This window comes from Chelonia mydas, chromosome 11 (assembly GCF_015237465.2).
Source record: "Chelonia mydas isolate rCheMyd1 chromosome 11, rCheMyd1.pri.v2, whole genome shotgun sequence".
Lineage (NCBI taxonomy): Eukaryota > Metazoa > Chordata > Testudines > Cheloniidae > Chelonia > Chelonia mydas.
Window position 1 is genome coordinate 58,729,090 of NC_051251.2, and position 26,037 is coordinate 58,755,126.

The 26,037-nt window shown below is 45.1% G+C and overlaps 1 protein-coding gene across 1 annotated transcript in view; it reads right to left on the minus strand.

Moving 5' to 3' along the window:
* C2CD6 (C2 calcium dependent domain containing 6) overlaps nucleotides 1-20,307 on the minus strand; it is a 48,000-nt gene extending 27,693 nt beyond the window's left edge. Inside the window, exons 1-6 of the mRNA XM_043525579.1 lie at nucleotides 20,239-20,307; nucleotides 16,240-16,323; nucleotides 13,876-13,927; nucleotides 9,262-9,413; nucleotides 7,420-7,542; nucleotides 6,500-6,544 (exon numbers count right to left, since the gene is read on the minus strand). Of these exons, the coding sequence (XP_043381514.1) occupies nucleotides 6,500-6,544; nucleotides 7,420-7,542; nucleotides 9,262-9,413; nucleotides 13,876-13,927; nucleotides 16,240-16,323; nucleotides 20,239-20,307 (525 nt within the window). The remainder of the gene's footprint in view (nucleotides 1-6,499; nucleotides 6,545-7,419; nucleotides 7,543-9,261; nucleotides 9,414-13,875; nucleotides 13,928-16,239; nucleotides 16,324-20,238) is intronic.
* Nucleotides 20,308-26,037: the final 5,730 nt, after the last annotated feature.

A 26,037-nucleotide genomic window follows, 5' to 3' on the forward strand; every position in this document is an offset into this window, starting at 1 on the left:
TGGCATCCTATCAGGAAGCTTGAATAATAGCGTAGTATCTGGAGAAGGTATGTATAAGTGACCACATTGCTGCTTTACAAATGTCTACATAGCAAAGGTGCTCAAGAAGGCTGATGAAGTGGAATGAGCCCTAGTGGAGTAAGCTGTTATCTTTGGTGGCAGAGAGACCTTTGCCAGATCATAGCAACATTTAATACAATCTGACATCCAATGTGAAATACACAGACCTAAAACAGGTGGTGCTTTAATGCTCTCAACATAGGCTACAAACATCCTGGGAGAGGATCTGAAAGATTTTGTGCAGTCCACATAAAATGCCAGAGCACTCCGAACATCCCAGGTATGAAGCTTCTCTTCAGCCTTGGAAGAATGAGACTTTGGAAAGAACACTGGAAGATGTTAGTCTGGTTGAGGTGCAATGGCAATATCACTTTGGGCATAAACTTAAGGATATGGATAACATAAGGATACCAAGTGATGCACAAAAAAATGGAAAATCCATCCACTACTGCTGGGTATACTGCATATACGACCGTTAAATGGACTCTCACTGAGCTGATAGACCAGAGGATTCCAATGCAAAAGGTAGTCTCATCTCTGTGTTATCAGCAGATAGCTGATGACATTCTTCCCAGATTTAAAACCTTTTCCATTTTGCTGCACATGTGGTTTTGGTGGAATCCTTTCTGCTGTTCACTAGAATGGCTTGGACATCACAGGAGCAGACTTTCCTCACTGCTCAAATAAGATCTTACATGCCTTTAGGTGAAGAAACTGTAAGTTGATGTGTCTTGGTTTTGAGACAAGAGATCCTCGACCAGAGGTAGAGATACAGGTGGACAAATGGGGAGCTGATATAGATCCGTATACCAGCACTATCTTGGCCAGATCAGGCAGGCAGGTGCTATAAGAATTAAGGTTGCCTTGGCTCTTTTTAATTTCCTGATCACCCTCAGAATCAGAGGGACTAGAGGGAATGCATACAGTAGATGGTTCGACCAGGGAAAAAGAAAGGCATCCGTCACGGAACCTGCGCTGTGACCTCCCCTGGAGCAGAACCTCCTGCAGTTGCTGTTCAGGTTGGTTCCAAAGAAGTCTATTACTGCACAGCCCCTCTAACAAAAGATTTGCTGGAGAATATCCCTCCCTGTTGACCGCTCATGATGGTCTATGAAGTTTCTGCTGAGAGAATCTGCAATAATGTTCCTCACCCTGGAAGGTGAAAAGCCTTTAGCAAGCTATTGTTCTTTATACAGAACTTTCACAAGTGGATTGCTTCTTGGCACAGCTGAGACAACCTTGCACTTCCCTGCTTGTTCAGATAAAACACAGCAGTAGTGTTGCTGCTGAGAACTTGAACAACCTGCTCCCTGATGGTCGTAATGATCATCTCACAGGCCCAACAAATAGCTCAAAGTTCCAGCACATTAACATTGAACAAAAGTTCCTGAGGCATCCAAAGTACTGAAGTCTGAAAGCTGACCCAGGTGCCCCTCCCCCCCAACCCCAGTGGATGCATCTCTTACCAACGTCACAGTTGGTTCTGGTGGTAGGAAAGGAAGCCCCTGCATACATTCTAAGGGTCTAACGACCAATTCAGGGACTGATCCACTCATGCAGGTACACAAATCAGTGTGTCCAGTGAATGTCTGCTTGGATGATATACTGAGTGAAGCCAGGCCTGCAGACATCTCAGGTGCAGTCTGACACGCTAAGTCGTGTATGTGCACAAATCCATATGTCCCAACAGTTGTAGACACAAGAGCACTGTTGTCCTTGGGTTTGAGATTCTCACACAGAAAGACTATGGACTGGAACCAGTTAATCATTGGGAGGTAAGCCACGGCAATTGTGGCATCGAGATCTGCCCCTATGAAACCTATTCACTGTGTTGGTTGTAATGTTGATTTCTCTACATTCAGGTTTCTGCTGGTAGTAAGATCTGTACCGCATTTGGGGCTTAAACAGCTTCCTCTTTGTTACTGGGATACAGAAACCCAGCAAATGAAGGATCACATGAGATACTTTCAGCATGCACATGGTGTCACTGGTCTTCTGAGAAGACAGTTTAGCACCTTCAAACAGCAGATCTTCTACTGTATTTTGTAGGTCTTTTGGGATGCTGGAGGCCTGCAACCAAGAGCATCTCATTGAGCTGGCTGAAGCCACTGAACATGACACGGTATCTGACATGTCGATAACTGCCTGGAGAGACGTCTGTTCTGTGAGATGACCCTCAAAGACTAAAGTTGAAAGGTGATCCCTATATTCTTCAAGCAGTTTGTTCACAAATTTTAAAATTGCTGACTAGTTAATAAAGGTGCATTTGGACAATAATGCCAGCTCATTTGACATCCTCATTTGAAGGCTTGCAGTGGCATAAACCTTTCTACTGTACAGGTTCAGTCTCTATACTCCATATCCTTCAGGGTAGCCAGAGGGTAAGACCGCCTTGAATGCTTGTTTACCTGACCACTAGAGTCCTAAAGAGGCAAGGTGGGTAAAAAAATACTCAAATTCTTGCCTGGGAACCTGGTACAATCTGTCCACTCATTTGGCAGTGGGTTGGATAGAGAACCAGTGTCTCCCAAAGGGTCTTTGTGGAATCCAGCAAGGCTTCATTAATGGGAAGGGCAATCGTTCCCAGAGAGGAAATTTGTAAGATATCCAATAGTTTGTATGGATTGTCTTGCACAAGATCCACCTGTATTCCCAGATATGTATTCCTCCTAATGAGATCTTGAAAAATTTTACAGTCTTCAAGAGGAGGCAATGTTGACTCTGGGGTGATGGCCTCATCTGTGGAAGAGAAAGAAATATGGAGGGGGATTATCCAGGGATTTATCTCTAGCATTCTCTTTCTCTGTGGGCTCCAAAAAAGAGAGGGCTTCAGGTTAGGAGGAGGATCTTCTCTTGTCGCTATAAGTGCTTGAGCAGGCAACTTTCTCCTGCACTGTGTGACCAGAGATCTAGATGCTCTTGGAGCAGTCTAAGACAGTGGTTCTCAACCAAGGATATGTGTACCCCTGAGGGGTAAGCAGAGGTCTTCCAGGGGGTATATCAACTCATCTAGATATTTGCCTACTTTTACAACAGACAACATAAAAAGCACTAGCAAAGTCACTACAAACTAAAATTTCATACAGACAATAACTTGTTTGTACTGCTCTATATACTATACACTGAAAATATATTTATATTCCAATTGATTTATAATTATATGGTAAATATGAGAAAGTAAGCAATTTTTCAGTAATACTGTGCTGGGACACATTTATATTTTTATGTCTGACTTTGTAAGCAAGTAGTTTTTAAGTGAGGTGAAACTTGGGGGTATGCAAGACAAATCAGACTCCTGAAAGGGGCACAGTAGACTGGAAAGGTTGAGAGCCACTGGTCTAAGAGCCCAGTCTTTGTACAGCCATTATGGTGGGCATCATAATACTGTTGTAATAGGGTTCATGTATCCCTAGAGCATGATCTGTATGGTGACTTGAACGACCTTGACAGATACGTGGGACTATCGTGCTTAGTGTCTGAAGATGAGGCAATATTACTCCCCTCAATGAATGGCAGAGCAATCCCAGTAGGTGTTGGAGGTCTCTGCATGGGTGACACACAATGCTGTCCCAAAAGTACCAATGTCGATGATGTATCTGTCGGTGTTGGTGGAAGCAAACGGGGAAGACATAATGCAGACAGTTGAGTTACTGATGATGGTGCCAATGGAGAGGAAGCAGGCTGCATCTATGAAGAAGATAGAACTGCTGGTGCTGTGGTGATTATTAAGGCTATGATTTAATCATGGGTATTTTTTAGTAAAAGTCGTGGACAAGTCACGGGCAAGGAACATAAAATCACAGCCCATAACCTGTGCATGACTTATACCATAAATATCCCTGACTGAATCTTAGGGGGTGGGAGCCCTCATCACCAGCGACCAGGGGGAGAGTCCTGGGGGGGCCCCGCTGCCACTCCGGTTGCCACCAGTGGGTGGGGGGGAGAAAGCCCTGGGGGGCCAGCAGCTGCTCTAGTTGTTGCTGGGGGATGGGGGAGCCAGTCACTGCTCCAACTGCCCCCTGCATTGCTGTTTAGTCAGTCCTCAAGGCCAACCGCATCAACTGCTGCTCAGGCGGTCTCCGGGGTCAGCTGCCCAGGGCCACCAGAGCAGCAGCCGGTGCAGGGCCACTCCAGCAGTGGCGGGTGTGGCTGGCTGCAGGGCCGCCTGAGGTCAGCCACTGCAGAAATCACGGATGTCGCAGGAAGTCTTGGAATCTGTGACAAACACGGAGCCCTAGTGATTAGTAATGCTGGTAGTGCTAATGTAGTGGAGGCCATTGAGATCAGGACCAGACAACGCAACAAGAGCCTGGAAGAGAGGGAGACAAAACATCTTTTGCGACGAAAAAGCTCGTGGCATCAACGTCACTGATTGCAGAGGTAAGTGCTTAGCTACTGACACCAAAAGTGCTGGACCCAACAGTGCCAGGGTCAAATCTCTCTCTAGTAGAAGTGCAGGCACTGGTTTTCACAGACCCGCTGAATCTGGAGTTGACAGTGCCACCTTGGATGTTGCTGGAGCTTGCGACCAGACCTCAACTCAGCACCAGAGGACTTTTTCAGAGCCTTTTTGATAGTCCAAGAAAGAGGCATCGAAGGTATATCAGTCTGTGATGACAAAGATAGTTTTGAGTGCTTCAAGGAAGCTGTAGAAGAGGAAAACGAGCAACATCTCTCACCAGATTTCAGTTTAGTGGCTGAGGCAGTGGGAGGGGCATTCTTCAGGAAAAACTTTCTGACCTCTTCTGGTCAGGGTCAGTCTCTGTGGAAAGACGCATTGCCTTCCTGAGAAAATGCACTTTAAGGCAGAAATCCCTTTGTTTCTTTATTCTTGTCAGGACAGAGGAACTAATAGGACATTTGTTCTTCACACGTCCCTTGCCTAAGCAGATTAGGCAACTAACAGGGATCATAGCCTTGTATGTGGCATACTGTTTAAAACCTGGGGATTTCTGCATACTAAATCCTGGTTAAACTAATTTACTAACTACACTAAACTAAACTACAGCTATATAAAAACTATTTATTATTTTCAAAGGCTGACTATCTGAAGCTCAAGGGTGATGAGGAGATCCACAGGTAGTAAGAAGGAACTGAGAGGGAGCTGCCAGCCATGCCCCTTTAGAGGCTTGGCACATGAGGAAAATGAGGGCCCATGCACCGCCTGCAGGTACGGCCAGTAAAACTCTGACTTGAGTGCACTGGGCACACATATACTTCCAGTGGAATGTATGTGGGTACAGTTATTCAAAGGAGAACTTTTCCTTGTCTACTTTCATGTATCTATTGCTCCTGATAATACACACATTCATCTGAGCACTGAATTCAGAAGACCCATGTTCATTTATGAGCTTTGCCTAGAAAAGCATAATGTACCAAAAACTCATAGTGTTTAATCTGTGTAATGCATTTTCAAACTTCTCATAAAACGCTGTATACGTTTAAGAGCACATAAAGTAGCATAAACTGTACGTACTTTGTTTCATACTGCTATGCTATGGATCATACATAATGACAATATCAATCTTACCAACCTGTATTCTCTATATTGCATAGACACAATGGGCTAGATTCACCTACCCAGCGCAGAGGGGAAATTCATCATGGGGAAGGAGCAGGCATTGTTTCTCCTGCCAACTTCCCTCAAGGGTTATGACACGGGAAGGTAAGTTTAGTTTCTGCCAAGGTTTACATAGGAGCTTCCCCAATGGAGTCTGCAAGGGGATGCACTGAACTGGTGCATTTTCTGATCATCCAGGCTATGCCCTCTTTCCACCCAGCACCGTCCAATGTTGTGGATACAATGGGCACCTGTGAGTTCCTCTGCAAAGAAGTTTTTGTTGCCCTCAAGGGTTATGCCACGGTAAGGCCCTACAGTGCCACAATCTCAATCCTGGCTTGACTTGCATCGCTAAACCTACAAACCAATGTGTGTCAGAAACTAGAGATGGCTCAATATGTTATGAAAATTCACATGGCCTCAAAATTTGGTTAGCATACAGTAAGTTAGTATGCAGTTTTACACAGACTGATTTTTCTGTATTACTTCTCCCTAATAATTTTAAAAATCTGATATTTTCTTATTATGCAGATGCTATCTAAATTCTGTTGTCAGTAGTATCAGTGCAACTCCTCTGAAGTCAATGATGCTGTGCTGGCATAATTGTGTAGACTATGGCCCATGCACTGTATGTGAACCTTATGATCTTACTGGTGCTATGCTGATTTACTCCAGCTAAGGATTGGGGTCTACTTGCCATTCTTCTCTTTCACTATCCTTTTCTCTCTGTTTTTAGTCACTTTACCATTCAGTGATCCTGGAAGGCTATAATGCAGTGTTCAATGTATATGCATGTATCTGTATGCAATTAAAATTATTTTGCAATGATATGAAGTCATCTGTATAAATTGTTTTGTAATTTCACCAAAGAAATCCTACCATGTTTCCAATCCTCATGGCACATGCTTCACTGAAGTGGCCTTTCTGGGCGGGTGGGGAAAGAAAGAAAAGGAATACTTAGATTCACAAATCTCCAAAACTAGTGTTTTACAGCAGTATATTACCAAGCACGTAAGAGGAATATGCAACATTTGTAACTACAATAGATGAAGATGCCACATCCTTTTATTTGATTTTTAAACTATAACAGAGTGTGGAAAAAAGTAAGCACACGTGGAAAGGCAGTTAGGCAGTCTAGCTGTCTGACCTTGAGACTGTGAGAAAGCAATTCCTGAGTTCAAATCCTAGTTCTGCCACTCATTTTTTCATCTTTCCAAAAGTTATTTAGAACCAGATTTTCAATGAAAATTAAGTGTCAAACACATTTGATCCTGCAAACACACGCAAGTAACATTATGCATGCAAGTAGTCCCATAGATTTTAATGCTACTACTCACATAAGTAAAGTTATGCACATGTCAGTTGTTGCAGGATTAGGACCCAATTCTATATTTAGGTGCCTAAATACTTGTTTTGGGAAATAACTTTTGACACCCACATTTGAAAAACTGGCCTTAAGCCCTCAGCATCCCAGGGATATTGAAATGTATTGCAAGTCTTACGAGGATTATATTTTTGTAAGCACTACAAAGATAGAAAGAACAATATAAGTACCAACTATTATTATTATAGTAGATTATCACCCAGTCAGCTAACACCTGGACACTTACATAAGAAAATATTGCTCTCTTATATTAACTACTCTATTGTTTCAGTTCAAATCAACATACAAATATTATGGATTAATTTGTATCCTGATGGTGTAAGTATGGTTTATCTTGCGTACTACTTGCCAAAACATGTGTGGAACAAACTACTTAGAACTCATCCTAGATAATCTTTTCTTTTGTCAGACCCACCTCAATGACTTCATAAAGGTGTACAGTTGCACTACCCAGCAACCTTGGAAAGTCTTTTGGACCTTGAAATCCTACCAATTCTAGAATAATCCTATTCCGCTCATCCTGTTGCCGCCTTGGAACCTGAAAGTTAAAACACAACATCTACATGCTATCCACATGGAGCAACAAGAGCAACTGAGGAAAGGGTTAAATCTGGGGCAAACTGACCTATTTGCTACAGCACTCACTACACAGTTCTGAGGGGAACAAGTGAAGGCTGGGCACTCACAGATCTCTTTGAAACTGACGGCATGCTAGAGGGCACCTTCCATTTAGGCTAGATGGGAGAACAATTAAATGTCCCTCTGTTTAGTACTGCAATAGTTGAAATAATGGAAACTTCCATTGAAGGAGTAGACTTCACACAAGGTCTGGGCAGCAGCGGGGCCATCTGGTCCAGTAGGATGCCCTGAGGGATGATAAATGCAGGGACTGGCAACTAATTGAACTGCAGTTGCATGTCAGAGGCAGGCAGAAAGCCAGGAGACAGTAAGAGAATAATTGGTAGCATGGGCATAACAGAAAGCTAAGAAAAAGGGTTTGGGGGCAGAATGCTGGTTGGAAATGCAGGCTTGGAATTACGAGCAAGGAAACTACCTCCTGCTAGTTGACCTTACTGCTTTCAGAGAAACAGGGCTTTGTGTACCTTCTTTGTAAGTAAACAGGACTGCATCAAAGAAACATCTGACTATCATCAATTTCTCCTAAAGGAAACAACCCAAAACACCTTAAATGTTGGCCTACCGCTTGGGTCAAAAGGGGTAATAGTAAGTTTCAGTTGCCCCAAATAATAGGAATTTATGCTCCACAACAAAGGCTAAATGGAGAACCCCATCGCACCCACTAGCAAAGGCATTTTGACTTCTCCCATATCACCCAGTCATGCTTCACATCAATCCCACCACCTTCCACCCTCCCAGTAGGCACAGCCCAGATTAAGTGTGCTTAGTTTGACAAAGATGGTATGGTGCAGTGGAATTGGCTAAAGTAGAGCTAAGAGTAGAGCTAAGCTTTTCTTAAAAATGAGCCCCAAATAATTCCACATCAAAACAAGTTAAGCAGGACATAAGGTTGTAAATATGTATCAATAACTTCAGAGGGAAAATATCTTAAAACATTGCAATTAAAAAAAAATACAAATATCTGAAAGCCCGGAAATTCAAAGTTAAGATTACACTTAAATCAAACACTGGAAAGCATGGAAATGCAGAGTTTTACTACCCAAAACAGTCTTAAATCAGCCCTTTTATTCCCTCCAATCTAAACCATGGAACAACTGTATGCCTGTTCACAATTTAGCTTGAACAATGACAGAATGAACCACATATCCCCAGTACACTGTACCATACTTGACAAATGAATATAAATCACCAAGCAAACACTATGGGCCTGACTCACCAATACATTATACCAGTTTTACAACAATGTAACTCCAATGATTTCTACGTTACACCAAATCAAGCCCCACTGTATGTGCACCCTACTCAACCAGAGAATAATCTCCAGTTCATCCTCCCTTGACCAGATAGCAATAACAATCTCTCACCTCTGGGCAGAGGAAAAACAGTCTTGTGGTTAAGGGACTGGAACAGAGCCTGCAGACTTAACTGCAGTTTTACTTTATGAACCCAGATGAGATGTATATTGATTAAAAAAAAAGAGAATACTCACAAAGTACCACAGTACATGAGATTCCCTCCTCCTTGCCCCTGAAAATACAGCTCTAGATATTTAGTGCTATCATGTTATTAAACCAATAATGAAAATTACATTATAAAAGAGCAGAAGCTGTAATAATACCTGTACAGAAAAATATTTCACATCTTCAAAATGAATCACCATGTCCTTTCTGCTCTTCTTTAACTGTGATTTGAAAGTCTGTGGATTTGTGCATTTCATGACTTCATTAACACTAATGCGAAGCAGCAAGTTTGTATTCTGCTGTATATTGACTGAAAGTCATTCATTTAGGAAACAGAGAGATCTTTTTAGTGAGCCAGCAACAGTAAAGTGGGTTTATTACATGGTAGTGACTACCATGAAAATAATGAGCAGTAGTCAGTAACGTCTAATTCTCCTCACTGCATGTGTGCGAACCCAATTAATAAACCTGGGTATTCTTTTAAGATTAAAATTTCTTTTTTTCTGTCCACACTGGCACTTAACCAGGATCATATTGCTATTTCTTCTTTCAGAAATAAGCAGATATTTGACCATGGGCAATGGTCAAAATATGAATTCACATTTGTCTCCTCACTATTACACTATTGTCAATTTTACTGTTTCCCTTTTTTGGGTAATTCAGTTGCACCTGTATATTGTTAAAACAGCATTTTTTTTTTTTTTTTTAAGATCAGACTGTAAATTCACAAAAATTGGCAAAAGGCACTGTAGCAAAGCGACGACTCACTGGTGCGACGCCTCCTGCTGGTCATCCTGGGAATTAGCTCTCCAGCTCTGGAGCTCCCTCTGCTGTCCAATGTCCCGCTTGCCTCAGCCCCCTGTCCCTCCCAGACCCCGGTGCCCCTTACCTCAGGGTTCTGCCCTCTGCTGTTCCCCCGCAGTCTCTGGGTCTCCCCTCCCCGGGGAACCCCCAACCGTCTATCCACACCTTGCCTCAGCAGCTACTGCCAAACACCATCTAGCCCCCGCTCACTGGGGCAGACTGCAGTCTGTAATCCACTCATCACTGGCAAAAGGGGTTGAGACCTGCAGCCTTTGCCTAACCCTGGGCTGCACTTCTGCATCCCCAGTACCCTTCCCAGCCTTTAGCAAGGCCTGCAGCCTTGGGGGTTCTCCAGGATGGAGCTCCCCAGCTCCTCTAGCCTTTCCCCAGCCCTGCTCCACTCAGGTACCCTGCTCAGCTCCCAGGCAGCCAGGTCCTTCTCTCTCTACAGCTAGAGAGAGACTGACCCAGCTCCTCCCTGGGCCCTTATAACAGGGCCAGATGTGGCCTGATTGGGGCGTGGCCCAGCTGTGGCTGCTTCCCCCAATCAGCCTAGCCTTTTTTCTAGGAGCCAAGTAACTGCCCTGCTACAGGGACTTAATGGCAAGTTACTTCGATGTTGCCGCACTGAAGAATGCGGTGCACTGAACTGTGAGACCTGTGATTAAAACATTCAGAAATAAAACACACCCACAGACTGCCTGTGATTAACTGTAATGTTAGGAAGCTGATGTACTATTCATAGTGAGGGAAAAAACACCTGAAAAGAGATATAATAAAACTCTTGAAGTTTTATTATTAGGACCCTACCAAATTCACAGTCCATTTTGGTCAATTACACAGTCATAGGATTTAAAAAAATCATAAATTTCATGAAAAGAAAAGGAGTATTTGTGGCACCTTAGAGACTAACCAATTTATTTGAGCATAAGCTTTCCTGAGCTACAGCTCACTTCATTGGATGCATACTGTGGAAAGTGTAAAAGATCTTTTTATACACACAAACCATGAAAAAATACCTCCCCCCACCCCACTCTCTGCTGGTAATAGCTTATCTAAAGTGATCACTCTCCTTACAATGTGTACGATAATCAAGGTGGGCCATTTCCAGCACAAATCCAGGGTTTAACAAGAATGTCGGGAGGGGTGGGGGTAGGAAAAAAACAAGGGGAAATAGGTTACCTTGCATAATGACTTAGCCACTCCCAGTCTCTAGTCAAGCCTAAGTTAATTGTATCCAATTTGCAAATGAATTCCAATTCAACAGTCTCTCGCTGGAGTCTGGATTTGAAGTTTTTTTGTTGTAATATCGCAACTTTCATGTCTGTAATTGCGTGACCAGAGAGATTGAAGTGTTCTCCGACTGGTTTATGAATGTTATAATTCTTGACATCTGATTTGTGTCCATTTATTCTTTTACGTAGAGACTGTCCAGTTTGACCAATGTACATGGCAGAGGGGCATTGCTGGCACATGATGGCATATATCACATTGGTGGATGTGCAGGTGAACGAGCCTCTGATAGTGTGGCTGATGTTATTAGGCCCTGTGATGGTGTCCCCTGAATAGATATGTGGGCACAGTTGGCAACGGGCTTTGTTGCAAGGATAGGTTCCTGGGTTAGTGGTTCTGTTGTGTGGTATGTGGTTGCTGGTGAGTATTTGCTTCAGGTTGGGGGGCTGTCTGTAGGCAAGGACTGGCCTGTCTCCCAAGAGTTGTGAGAGTGTTGGGTCATCCTTCAGGATAGGTTGTAGATCCTTAATAATGCGTTGGAGGGGTTTTAGTTGGGTGCTGAAGGTGACGGCTAGTGGCGTTCTGTTATTTTCTTTGTTAGGCCTGTCCTGTAGTAGGTGACTTCTGGGAACTCTTTTGGCTCTGTCAATCTGTTTCTTCACTTCCGCAGGTGGGTATTGTAGTTGTAAGAATGCTTGATAGAGATCTTGTAGGTGTTTGTCTCTGTCTGAGCGGTTGGAGCAAATGCGGTTGTATCGCAGAGCTTGGCTGTAGACAATGGATCGTGTGGTGTGGTCAGGGTGAAAGCTGGAGGCATGTAGGTAGGAATAGCGGTCAGTAGGTTTCCGGTATAGGGTGGTGTTTATGTGACCATCGTTTATTAGCACTGTAGTGTCCAGGAAGTGGATCTCTTGTGTAGACTGGACCAGGCTGAGGTTGATGGTGGGATGGAAATTGTTGAAATCATGGTGGAATTCCTCAAGGACTTCTTTTCCATAGGTCCAGATGATGAAGATGTCATCAATATAGCGCAAGTAGAGCGTTAGGGGACAAGTACTGAGGAAGCATTGTTCTAAGTCAGCCATAAAAATGTTGGCATACTTTGGGGCCATGCGGGTACCCATAGCTATTACCAACAGGAGAGTGGGTTTGGGGGGGGAGGGGGGGGGGAGAAAACCTGGATTTGTGCTGGAAATGGCCCAACTTGATTATCATACACATTGTAAGGAGAGTGATCACTTTAGATAAGCTATTACCAGCAGGAGAGTGGGGTGGGGGGAGGTGTTTTTTCATGCTTTGTGTGTATAAAAAGATCTTCTACACTTTCCACAGTATGCATCCGATGAAGTGAGCTGTAGCTCACGAAAGCTTATGCTCAAATAAATTGGTTAGTCTCTAAGGTGCCACAAGTACTCCTTTTCTTTTTGCGAATACAGACTAACACGGCTGTTACTCTGAAACCTGTCATAAATTTCATGATTTCAGCTATTTACATCCGAAATTTCACAGTGTTGTAATTGTAGGGGTCCTGACCCAAAAAGGAGTTGCGGAGGTGGTTGGAAGGTTATTGTAGGTGGGGTTGTGGTACCGCTACCCTTACTTCTGCACTGCTGCTGACAGTGGCACTACCTTCAGAGCTGGGCAGTTGGAGAACTGTGGCTGTTCTGAAGGCAGAGCTGCCACCAGCGGCAGCACAGAAGTAAGGATAGCAAGGCATAGTATTGCCTCCCTTACTTCTGCGCTGCTGCCTGTAGAACTAGGCCCTCAATCAACAGCCACCACTCTCCAGCTGCCCAGCTCTGAAGACAGCAGCGCAGAAGTAAGAGCAGCATGGTATGATATTGCCAGCCGTACTTCTGCACTGCTCCTGGCGGGGCGCTGCCTTCAGTGCTGGGCGCCTGGCCAACAGCTGCTGCTCTCCAGCCACCCAGCTCTGAAGGCAGCACAGAAGTAACATTGACAATAGCACACTACCCCCCTAAAATAACCTTGCTACCCCTCTGCAGCTCCCTTTTGGGTCAGGACCCCAGGTTTAAGAAACGCTAGTCTCCACCCGTGAAATCTGGCCTTTTGTGTGCTTTTACCTTGATTTCACGGGGGGAGACGAGATTTCACGGTCCCTGATGCGTTTTTCATGGCCGTGAATTTGGTAGGGCCCTATTATATATTGTTTTCATTGATTTTATGATAAAAAATAAGATTACTCAAAACGTGAGCAACATACTATTTAGTCAAACATGAAGTTTTGTGCAGACTGCCTGAAATACTGTACTTAAGATTTCCCAAGTGTCTTCTGGTCACTAACCGTAACAATATAAATGGTTTAAAAATAATTTGTCACCCTTTCATGAGTCAAAAATTCAGTCTAGATAGAGTACTGACTGCTATATTATAATCCTAATAATTAAATATCTTTGCTTTTTAAAATTACAATTGTTCTCTCAATGTAAATGTGTCTTTTGTTCCTACAGTACATAAACAATGAAGTCTACTCAGTGAGTCTCCTTAGGCTTCTATTACTGGACCCTGGCTCAGTGCTAAATTCCAAATAAGGTCACACATTATGAATGTCAAACTCAACACCTAGAGAAAGAAAGCATTATCTCTTAAATGAACTGCAAGAACCTAGAGTGAGAGGCTCTATACTTTCCTGACAGAGTACTCTAAAGGTGTTATCAGTGTAAAGATAGAGGAAAATATGCTTAGCAGAGTGTAGGGAAATAGAAAAAGGATACATTTTGATGTAAAATCTTTGCACACCTTCACATGAACAGCCAGGCAACCGACCTAATGAAACCCGAAAGAGGACAAGTGATAAATTAATCCCACAAAAATCTTGAAAGTTGCTTTAGGTCCTGATACAGAAATTTTTTATAGGCACTTCTTAACACCAGAAGTCATTTGTCATTACTTAATACAAGCAAATGCATTTGTTGCTTTGTAGCAAAACAATGTAGTAACTTAGTCTTTATAAAATGGTGAGAAGAAATACAGGGTTTCAGAAAAAATTACACACTTCAAGCAAACCAACAAAAGGTGGAAACCTTTTCCCTCTAACCATGAGGCCAAATCTTGGATTCTTTATTCAATTTTGCCTTGGGAAATATTTCAGGATTTAGTCTATCTATAATTCCATTACTCTTTTTTAAAATATACCACTCAGAGATATAGAAGTTTCAGAACTAGACAGGGAGAAAAATTAAGCAATTACAGCAATTTTAAAAAGCAATAAGGCACTACAATGTATACAGGGATGGTGAATAAATGACACTTTTTGGAGACCATACAGGAAAAAACCCAAACATGCCTATACTTTAGTCAAGGTATTATTGCTTCTTTAACAATGTTTTAAATAAACATTAAATAATTTGTTTTTGAGTGATACAATATTTATTTACATTTTTTATAGACCAAATCCATGGACCTGGTATTAGATCTCCATTTGATATAGGCAAAGATTGTAGTTGCTTTCTAAAAGACAGTGAACACATGGCGACAGGGGCTATGTCTCCCTTTTAGTTGTACAGTGCCTGATCCACAGAACAAAAAAAAAATTTCGTCAGTAAACTGAACAATGAGTCTCTTGGCTTCAGCTGTGAACACAGAAGCTTATTAGTGAAATGAAAATAAATAAACATTCTGCAATATAGAACAATTTCAAGGACATCCCTGAACGAGTATATTCAAGTGAATCAGGTGATTAAATTTTACCAAGAGTTGCATAGTAATTTTTAAATCTCTGTAAGCACATAGAAAAGGAGTACTTGTGGCACCTTAGAGACTAACAATTTTTTTTGAGCATAAGCTTTCGTGATGCATCCGATGAAGTGAGCTGTAGCTCACAAAAGCTTATGCTCAAATAAAATTGTTAGTCTCTAAGGTGCCACAAGTACTCCTTTTCTTTTTGCAGATACAGACTAACACAGCTGCTACTCTGAAAGAATATAAGAATTTGATGAAGGGGTTCTCATACTTCTTCATTTTGTAGAAAGAAAAGGAGCACTTGTTGCACCTTAGAGACTAACCAATTTATTTGAGCATAAGCTTTCGTGAGCTACAGCTCACTTCATCGGATGCATTCGGTGGAAAATACAGTGGGGAGATTTATATACATAGAGAACATGAAACAATGGATGTTACCATACACACTGTAACAAGAGTGATCAGGTAAGGTGAGCTATTACCAGCAGGAGAGCGGGGGAGGGGGGACGGGACACCTTTTGTAGTGATAATCAAGGTGGGCCATTTCCAGCAGTTGACAAGGATGGTCAACGTCTGAGGAACGGGGGCGGGGGGAATAAACATGGGGAAATAGTTTTACTTTGCGTAATGACACATTCCAATTCAGCAGTCTCTCGTTGGAGTCTGTTTTTGAAGTTTTTTTGTTGAAAAATTGCAACTTTTAGGTCTGTAATCTAGTGACCAAAGAGATTGACGTGTTCTCCGACTGGTTTTTGAATGTTATAATTCTTGACGTTTGATTTGTGTCCATTTATTCTTTTACGTAGAGACTGTCTAGTTTGGCCAATGTACATGGCAGAGGGGCATTGCTGGCACACGATGGCATATATCACATTGGTAGATGTGCAGGTGAACGAACCTCTGATAGTGTGGTTGATGTGATTAGGCCCTATGATGGTGTCCCCTGAATAGATATGTGGAAACAGTTAGTTTCATGTTCTCTGTGTATATAAATCTCCCCGCTATATTTTCCACTGCATGCATCTGATGAAGTGAGCTGTAGCTCACCAAAGCTTATGCTCAAATAAATTTGTTACACTAAACCTTCATTTTGTAGATATCTTAATAAAGAGATTCTCATAGATCATGTCTCCTCTCATTATCTATCATATGAGCAACCACCCTCTAGTTTATGACTGCATTAATATCCAAGTGACAACTAGAACAAGTACTTAACTAAAAATACATAAAATACTGACTTAATATTAATTTTACATGTTTTTAAATGTAATTTGGTAACTGAAAACACGAAGAAAGAGGCAGCACTATGTGACCAGCCAACTCTTCATTGATTGCCAGCTATTCCTCCAAGTACCACAGACCACTGTTAGAGAAACAATGGTCTGTAGTGTACATACCACATCTCCACAGGGGACTAAACTGTGGATGTCAGTAGGTTGTTCAGTTCCTTTATCAGATGGCTTCAGGATTTTCTGCAACAACTACCAGAAGTAAGAAAAAAAGATTTTGCAATGGCCTTTTCAAACAGAAAATACAGTACACTATTTCCTAATTAATTTGGAGGTTAAAACACTAACAAACAAGTATATTTTGCAGCTTCCAACATAAGAGAACACTCCTATGACTCCACCAGTGAATAAAAACCAACAAAATCTAAAACCCTATAAAAATATGAGTTTCTCTTCCATAGGAAAGCATACTAATACTGGTGTTTGGACTGTAAACATGATTCCTATGTATATTAATGGGCATACCTCTGCATTTCATGGCCAATCACAAATGTTGCTTTATTCAATCTTAGAGTAAAAGAACTTTGAAACTGAGAAAGCATGTTTTCCCACAATAGGGATGCACAAGGCAACACTCAAAAAGTGTAGTCACATAGGTTATCATCAACCACCATATTCAAAAAGAGATTTTGGATGAAGCCTAATTCAAAAAAATTTAAATATGTTTGAAACTGAATTCTATTTTTTCCATCTTCTGAGCACAAGGCACTTTTGACAAAACACAAACAAAAACAAAAACTTAGCCTCAGTCTTGTACAGTGGATGGACTCTCAACATACAAATGGAATGATAAAACACTAGCCAAAAAGTATGACAACCTAGTGGCAAAATGTTTTAGGGCCCCCATGAACTGTTGATGATAAACTACTGTATGAAATATTCTTACAGTAAATGAGAGTTTCTCATTGCTACAAAATAAGGAGTCGCTACTCCAAATTACTACTATGTACCAGCAGCCTCTAGTGCTGAAAACAAAAGGAGTTTCTGGCCACTTTTCTTATGAATATTCACAATTTCAACTTTCTGGATCAGTAGATGAATGAAAATACAATGTGTTAGTGATTCACACCATTATAAGCACCTCCATCGTACTGGGTGGATGTCCACAGAGAATACTAAAGTGACGTGGTCTTTATGTGAAGGCCCAAGCTGATCAAAGAACACTTAAGCAGCAAATACTGCCTTTTGCTGAGAAGTGAAACTTCTCTTCAAGGCCATTTCTGAGAGCATATGAAACCTACAGCTTGCATGCGCGTGTGAATGCGTACAAGCACGTGCATGCACAGCTGGTGTGAGATGGGGAGATACCGAAGTGCAATTTCAGCACCCCAGTCTACCAATACCCACTCATACCTCTGCATCCCACCCTCCAACACCCCACACCTCATCAACCCTCCACACCCCAGCCCCCTGCCCTCCAATACTCCCACCCCACCCTCATCAGCCTCCATCCCCCTGCACCTCCACACACACCCCGCCCCCACCCCACCCTCCAACACCCCCACACCTCATCAACCCTCCACACCCCAGCACCCTGCCCTCCAATACTCCCACCCCACCCGCCTCCATATCCCTGCACCTCCACACACATCCCGCCCTCACCCCCTCGACCTCCCCATCCCCCACACACCTGCACCCCCACCCTCCAACACCCCCACACCTCATCAACCCTCCACACCCCAGCACCCTGTCCTCCAATACTCCCACCCCACCCTCACCAGCCTCCATCCCCCTGCACCTCCACACACACCCCGCCCTCACCCCCTCGACCCCCCCACCCCACCCTCCAACACCCCCACACCCCAGCACCCTGCCCTCCAGTACTCCCACCCCACCCACCTCCATACCCCTGCACCTCCACACACATCCCGCCCTCACTCCCTCGACCTCCCCATCCCCCACACACCTGCACCCCCACCCTCCAACACCCCCACACCTCATCAACCCTCCACACCCCAGCACCCTGCCCTCCAATACTCCCACCCCACCCACCTCCATACCCCTGCACCTCCACACACACCCCGCCCCCACCCCACCCTCCAACACCCCCACACCTCATCAACCCTCCACACCCCAGCACCCTGCCCTCCAATACTCCCACCCCACCCTCCATACCCCTGCACCTCCACACACACCCCGCCCTCACCCCCTCAACCCCCCCATCCCCCACACACCTGCACCCCCACCCTCCAACACCCCCACACCTCATCAACCCTCCACACCCCAGCACCCTGCCCTCCAATACTCCCACCCCACCCACCTCCATACCCCTGCACCTCCACACACACCCCGCCCCCACCCCACCCTACCCTCCAACACCCCCACACCTCATCAACCCTCCACACCCCAGCTCCCTGCCCTCCAATACTCCCACCCCACCCTCACCAGCCTCCATACCCCTGCACCTCCACACACACCCCGCCCTCACCCCCTCGACCCCCCCACCCCACCCTCCAACACCCCCACACCCCAGCACCCTGCCCTCCAATACTCCCACCCCACCCACCTCCATATCCCTGCACCTCCACACACATCCCGCCCTCACTCCCTCGACCTCCCCATCCCCCACACACCTGCACCCCCACCCTCCAACACCCCCACACCTCATCAACCCTCCACACCCCAGCACCCTGCCCTCCAATACTCCCACCCCACCCACCTCCATACCCCTGCACCTCCACACACACCCCGCCCCCACCCCACCCTCCAAAACCCCCACACCTCATCAACCCTCCACACCCCAGCACCCTGCCCTCCAATACTCCCACCCCACCCTCCATACCCCTGCACCTCCACACACACCCCGCCCTCACCCCCTCAACCCCCCCATCCCCACACACCTGCACCCCCACCCTCCAACACCCCCACACCTCATCAACCCTCCACACCCCAGCACCCTGCCCTCCAATACTCCCACCCCACCCACCTCCATACCCCTGCACCTCCACACACACCCCGCCCCCACCCCACCCTACCCTCCAACACCCCCACACCTCATCAACCCTCCACACCCCAGCCCCCTGCCCTCCAATACTCCCACCCCACCCTCCCCAGCCTCCATACCCCTGCACCTCCACACACACCCCGCCCTCACCCCCTCAACCCCCCCCATCCCCCACACACCTGCACCCCCACCCTCCAACACCCCCACACCTCATCAACCCTCCACACCCCAGCACCCTGCCCTCCAATACTCCCACCCCACCCTCACCAGCCTCCATCCCCCTGCACCTCCACACACACCCCGCCCCCACCCCACCCTCCAACACCCCCACACCTCATCAACTCTCCACACCCCAGCACCCTGCCCTCCAATACTCCCACCCCACCCGCCTCCATATCCCTGCACCTCCACACACATCCCGCCCTCACCCCCTCGACCTCCCCATCCCCCACACACCTGCACCCCCACCCTCCAACACCCCCACACCTCATCAACCCTCCACACCCCAGCACCCTGCCCTCCAATACTCCCACCCCACCCACCTCCATACCCCTGCACCTCCACACACACCCCGCCCTCACCCCACCCTCCAACACCCCCACACCTCATCAACCCTCCACACCCCAGCACCCTGCCCTCCAATACTCCCACCCCACCCACCTCCATATCCCTGCACCTCCACACACACCCCGCCCTCACCCCCTCGACCTCCCCATCCCCCACACACCTGCACCCCCACCCTCCAACACCCCCACACCTCATCAACCCTCCACACCCCAGCACCCTGTCCTCCAATACTCCCACCCCACCCACCTCCATACCCCTGCACCTCCACACACACCCCGCCCTCACCCCCTCAACCCCCCCATCCCCCACACACCTGCACCCCCACCCTCCAACACCCCCACACCTCATCAACCCTCCACACCCCAGCACCCTGCCCTCCAATACTCCCACCCCACCCACCTCCATACCCCTGCACCTCCACACACACCCCGCCCCCACCCCACCCTACCCTCCAACACCCCCACACCTCATCAACCCTCCACACCCCAGCTCCCTGCCCTCCAATACTCCCACCCCACCCTCACCAGCCTCCATACCCCTGCACCTCCACACACACCCCGCCCTCACCCCCTCGACCCCCCCATCCCCGCCCTCACCTTCAGCACGGAACGCGCCTTGCCGAACTTGGCCGCCCCGCCCCTGGAGTTCCTCTGCACCGCATCCATCGCGTCGAGCCGGCCGGAGCGGGGACAGGGAGGCCGAGAACACGCAGCCCCTCGCCCCGGGGGCCGACGTCGCGGCGCCCCGGGCCTCCACAACCGGGGCAACGGCCGCTTGCCCCAGCGCGCGGCCCGCGCCCTCTGGCGGCGGGAGGAGGAACGGCCCCGAGCGCCTCTGCGCGCGCCGCCGCCACTGCCCCGGCGCGTGGGAGAGACGGTTGTAAGTGGAGAAACGCGCTGCGAGGGGAGAACAAATCCCAACGCAGGGCTGCCGTGGCACCCGGGCCCCTTTTCCTTGCAGAATCAATACACGTCGGCCCGTGGGACAGACGGGGTGAGCCGCTAGACGTCGCTGTCACCCGAGACAGAGGAGGTGTTACTTTAAAACGAGACTGAATCATCCCTCTCTAACGGCACAGCGAACTGTCCCCCGCCGACCCCTTCCACCGGGGAACGCCACCGTGGGGACAGACAGGCCCGACACTCGCCCTCCCCCGAGCTCACCCTGTGGGTTTGAACCCACAACAAGCATACAGGGCTGATTTTCAGAAGCCCTGAGCACTCACCCGCTAAGTGAGCTCCAGGCCAGCGCCACTGCCATGTACATTGGTCAAACGGGACAGGCTCTACGTAAAAGAATAAATGGACACAAATCAGACGTCAAGAATTATAACATTCAAAAACCAGTTGGAGAACACTTCAGTCTCTTTGGTCACTCGATTACAGACCTAAAAGTGGCAATTCTTCAACAAAAAAAACTTCAGAAGCAGACTCCAATGAGAGACTGCTGAATTGGAATTAATTTGCAAACTGGATACAATTAACTTAGGCTTGAATAGAGACTGGGAGTGGATGTGTCATTACACAAAGTAAAACTATTTCCCCATGTTTATTCCCTCCCATCCCCCACTGTTCCTCAGACATTCTTGTCAACTGCTGGAAATGGCCGACCTCAATTATCACAATAAAAGGTCGTCCTCCCCTCCCACCCCCCGCTCTCCTGCTGGTAATAGCTCACCTTACCCGATCACTCTTGTTACAGTGTGTATGGTAACACCCATTGTTTCATGTTCTCTATGTATATAAATCTCCCCACTGTATTTTCCACCGAATGCATCCGATGAAGTGAGCTGTAGCTCACGAAAGCTTATGCTCAAATAAATTTGTTAGTCTCTAAGGTGCCACAAGTACTCCTTTTCTTTTTGCGAATACAGACTAACACAGCTGCTACTCTGAAACCTGTCGTTATGCAAGGCACTGAATTTAGCCGTATGGGGTGGAAATCTATCAACTTCATGAAAAAACTCGTACAGATATAGACAGATACATCTTCCTTTCCAAATACAAACAGATGGACATTATACCAAAAGGACTGAAGGTAAAAAATCCATTACAATCTACATACCACACAGACTATGCTGACAATTTGTGCCACACACTCTCAAAGAAACTGTGGAACCACCTGATCAACATACTCTACAGCAAACAGGAAAAGATTAAGAATGAGCTCTCAAAACTAGATACTCTCATAAAAAAACCAACCTTCCACACAAACTTCCTCATGGCTGGACTTTACAAAAACTAGACAAGCCATTTACAACACACTTTGCTTCTCTACAAAAGAAGAAGACACTAAACTATCTACACTACTACATGCCACAAGGGGCCACAACAGTGGTTCCCTTAACCCACCCAGCAATATTGTTAATCTATCCAACTATACTCTTAACCCAGCAGAAGAATCTGTCCTATCTTGGGGCCTCTCCTTCTGCCCCTCCACCCCCACGAACACAATACCTTTCTGTGGTGACCTAAAATCCTATTTTCAACGTCTCCGACTCAAGGAATATTTCCAATGCACCTCTGAACAACATACTAACCCACGGAGACCTTCCTACCAAGACTACAAAAAGAAGAATTCTGGGTGGACTCCTCCTGAAGGTCAAAACAACAGACTGGACTGCTACATAGAGTGCTTCCGCTGACATGCACGGGCTGAAAAGGTGGAAAAGCAGCATCACTTGCCCCATTACCTCAGTCGTGCAGAACACAATGCCATTCACAGCCTCAGAAATAACTGTGACATCATAATCAAAAAGGCTGACAAAGAAGGTGCTGTCGTCATCATAAATAGGTCGGAATATGAACAAGAGGCTGCTAGGCAGCTCTCCAACACCACTTTCTACAAGCCATTACCCTCTGATCCCACTGAGGGTTACCAAAAGAAACTACAGCATTTTATCAAGAAACTCCCTGAAAAAGCACAAGAACAAATCCGCACAGACACACCCCTGGAACCCCGACCTGGGGTATTCTATCTGCTACCCAAGATCCATAAACCTGGAAATCCTGGACGCCCCATCATCTCAGGCATTGGCACCCTGACAGCAGGATTGTCTGGCTATGTAGACTCCCACCTCAGGCCCTACGCTACCAGCACTCCCAGCTATCTTCAAGACACCACTGACTTCCTGAGGAAACTACAATCCATCGGTAATCTTCCTGAAAACACCATCCTGGCCACTATGGATATAGAAGCCCTCTACACCAACATTCCACACAAAGATGGACTACAAGCCGTCAGGAACAGTATCCCCGATAATGTCACGGCAAACCTGGTGGCTGACCTTTGTGACTTTGTCCTCACCCACAGCTATTTCACATTTGGGGACAATGTATACCTTCAAATCAGCGGCACTGCTATGGGTACCCGCATGGCCCCACAATATGCCAACAATTTTATGGCTGACTTAGAACAACGCTTCCTCAGCTCTTGTCTCCTAATGCCCCTACTCTACTTGCGCTACATTGATGACATCTTCATCATCTGGACCCAAGGAAAAGAAGCCCTTGAGGAATTCCACCATGATTTCAACAATTTCCATCCCACCATCAACCTCAGCCTGGACCAGTCGACACAAGAGATCCTCTTCCTGGACACTATGGTGCTAATAAGTGATGGTCACATAAACACCACCCCTATACCAGAAACCTACTGTCCGCTATACTTACCTACAAGCCTCCAGCTTTCATCCAGACCACACCACACGATCCATCGTCTACAGCCAAGCTCTACGATACAACCGCATTTGCTCCAACCCCTCAGACAGAGACAAACATCTACAAGATCTCTATCAAGCATTCTTACAACTACAATACCCACCTGCTGAAGTTAAAAAACAGATTGACAGAGCCAGAAGAGTACCCAGAAGTCACCTAATACAGGACAGGCCCAACAAAGAAAATAACAGAATGCCACTAGCCATCACCTTCAGCCCCCAACTAAAACCTCTCAACGCATCATCAAGAATCTACAACCTATCCTGAAGGACAACCCATCACTCTCACAGATCTTGGGAGACAGGCCAGTCCTTGCTTACAGACAGCGCCCCAACCTGAAACAAATACTCACCAGCAACCACACACCACACAACAGAACCACTAACCCAGGAACCTATCCTTGCAACAAAGCCCGTTGCCAACTGTGTCCACATATCTATTCAGGGGACACCATCATAGGGCCTAATCACATCAGCCACACTATCAGAGGCTCGTTCACCTGCACATCTACCAATGTGATATATGCCATCATGTGCCAGCAATGCCCCTCTGCCATGTACATTGGCCAAACTGGACCGTTTCTATTTAAAAGAATAAATGGACACAAATCAGACGTCAAGAATTATAACATTCAAAAACCAGTCAGAGAACTCTTCAATCTCTCTGGTCACTCGATTTCAGACTTAAAAGTTGCAATATTACAACAAAAAACTCCAAAAACAGACCCCAACGAGAGACTGCTGAATTGGAATTAATTTGCAAACTGGACACCATTAACTTAGGCTTGAATAAAGACTAGGAGTGGATGTGTCATTACACAAAGTAAAACTATTTCCCCATGTTTATTTTTCCCCCTACTGTTCCTCACATGTTCTTGTCAACTGCTGGAAATGGCCCATCTTGATTATCACTACAAAAGGTTTTCTCACCCCGCGCTCCTGCTGGTAATAGCTCACCTTAAGTGATCACTCTCGTTACAGTGTGTATGGTAACACCCATTGTTTCATGTTTTCTGTGTATATAAAATCTTCCTACTGTATTTTCCACTGTATGCATCCGATGAAGTGGGTTTTAGCCCACAAAAGCTTATGCTCAAATAAATGTGTTCGTCTCTAAAGTGCCACAAGTGCTCCTTTTCTTTTTGCGAATACAGACTAACATGGCTGCTACTCTGAAACCTGAACAATAACAATGTCAACAAATAACAATGAACTAACCCAAACCGATAATGTGCCCATTACAGCACTGAAGAATTTAGGATTAGAGTTACCATAATTAAAAGGAAGTAAAATTAATTAACTATTTTATGAAGATATAGAAGATAATTCCTTCTGGATGTTCTTCCCAATCTTGTCATTTTTAGTGTATAGTATTCACTCATATATTTGCAAAAGAATGAGTAAAATCTGACCATAATCCCAAATATTTGGGGGAGAAAGCATAAATTAAGCAGTACTGTACAAGATGTAGATTTTTAAAGACTTGTTTTAAATTAATGTGAGTTGGCTTCAAACTACAGGGACTACATTTTTGAGGTGTAAAACAACACTGAAGGGACAGCATCAACTAATAAATGAGTTAAAAGTAGTTTCAGGTCCTACAATTCCTGAGTGTCCCTGACAGTTTTTGTGGTTTTACAATCACATTTTCTAAGACTTTCTTTCTCTTGTTGCTGTGGGAAAGACCAACACAACAAGGAGGAAATTGACTGATGGGGAAACAGGCAAACTGATATACAAATGTCAAAACGAACAAAGTACAATAATCTGAAAAATAGAGGAAAATAGTTTTCTCTAATCTTCCAGTCATAGCTTATAGTTATTTGTTACAGTAATGGGAAAACCAACAAATTGGCACTAATATTTCCATAATACTTTAATGAACACAAAAATACTGCATTAAAAACCACTGATACCACTGAAGTGGAAACCCACAAAAGTATCTCAGTTAAGGCTGTTACAAATATTTCACATTTTTATTAATTAAATGTATTTATTTCTCAAACTTATTTTTTGACTTGTTCTAAACTTTATGAGGAGCTAAAACAAAACAAACAAAAGCTCTCACTTAGATCCAAATTCAATTGTGAGGCTTAATAAACTGAAAATTATTTTGTAAAAGAAAACAAAGTATGCATCAGCCAATGTGTGACTTTCTCAGATGCAATTTTAAATGGCTGGAATATTAAAAGGAATATTAAAAGCCTGGCTAGGCTCTGGGTAATTTAAGCATATACATACACATACCCAGAGAAACATATCAACATACAAAAAATGTATACTGGAATTCTTAGGCAGACTGCAGGCAAACTTGGCTTTGAAACATTTAATTATCTTAAATTTAATCACTGGCTGTTTGTTTAAACATGGGAGCATTAGCCAGCACATTCAGCCAAACTATTATAATTGCGACCTCCAATGCAGGAACAATGGTGAAGAGGGGATCCCTGCACCATCTCCACTCTCCTTTACCCATGCAAGGCCAACCATAATTTTAGTCCTATGGATTTAATTTACAGAGATGCACACACAACATCCATAAAAATAAATACTGGAATTATTAACATGTTTAAGTAGCACAATAGACTCTAGAAAGTTGCCTACAGAAATGGAGCACCTATTTTTAATTCTGATGGAATTATTTTAGTTGTTGCCAATATCCTTATGAAAGGTTATA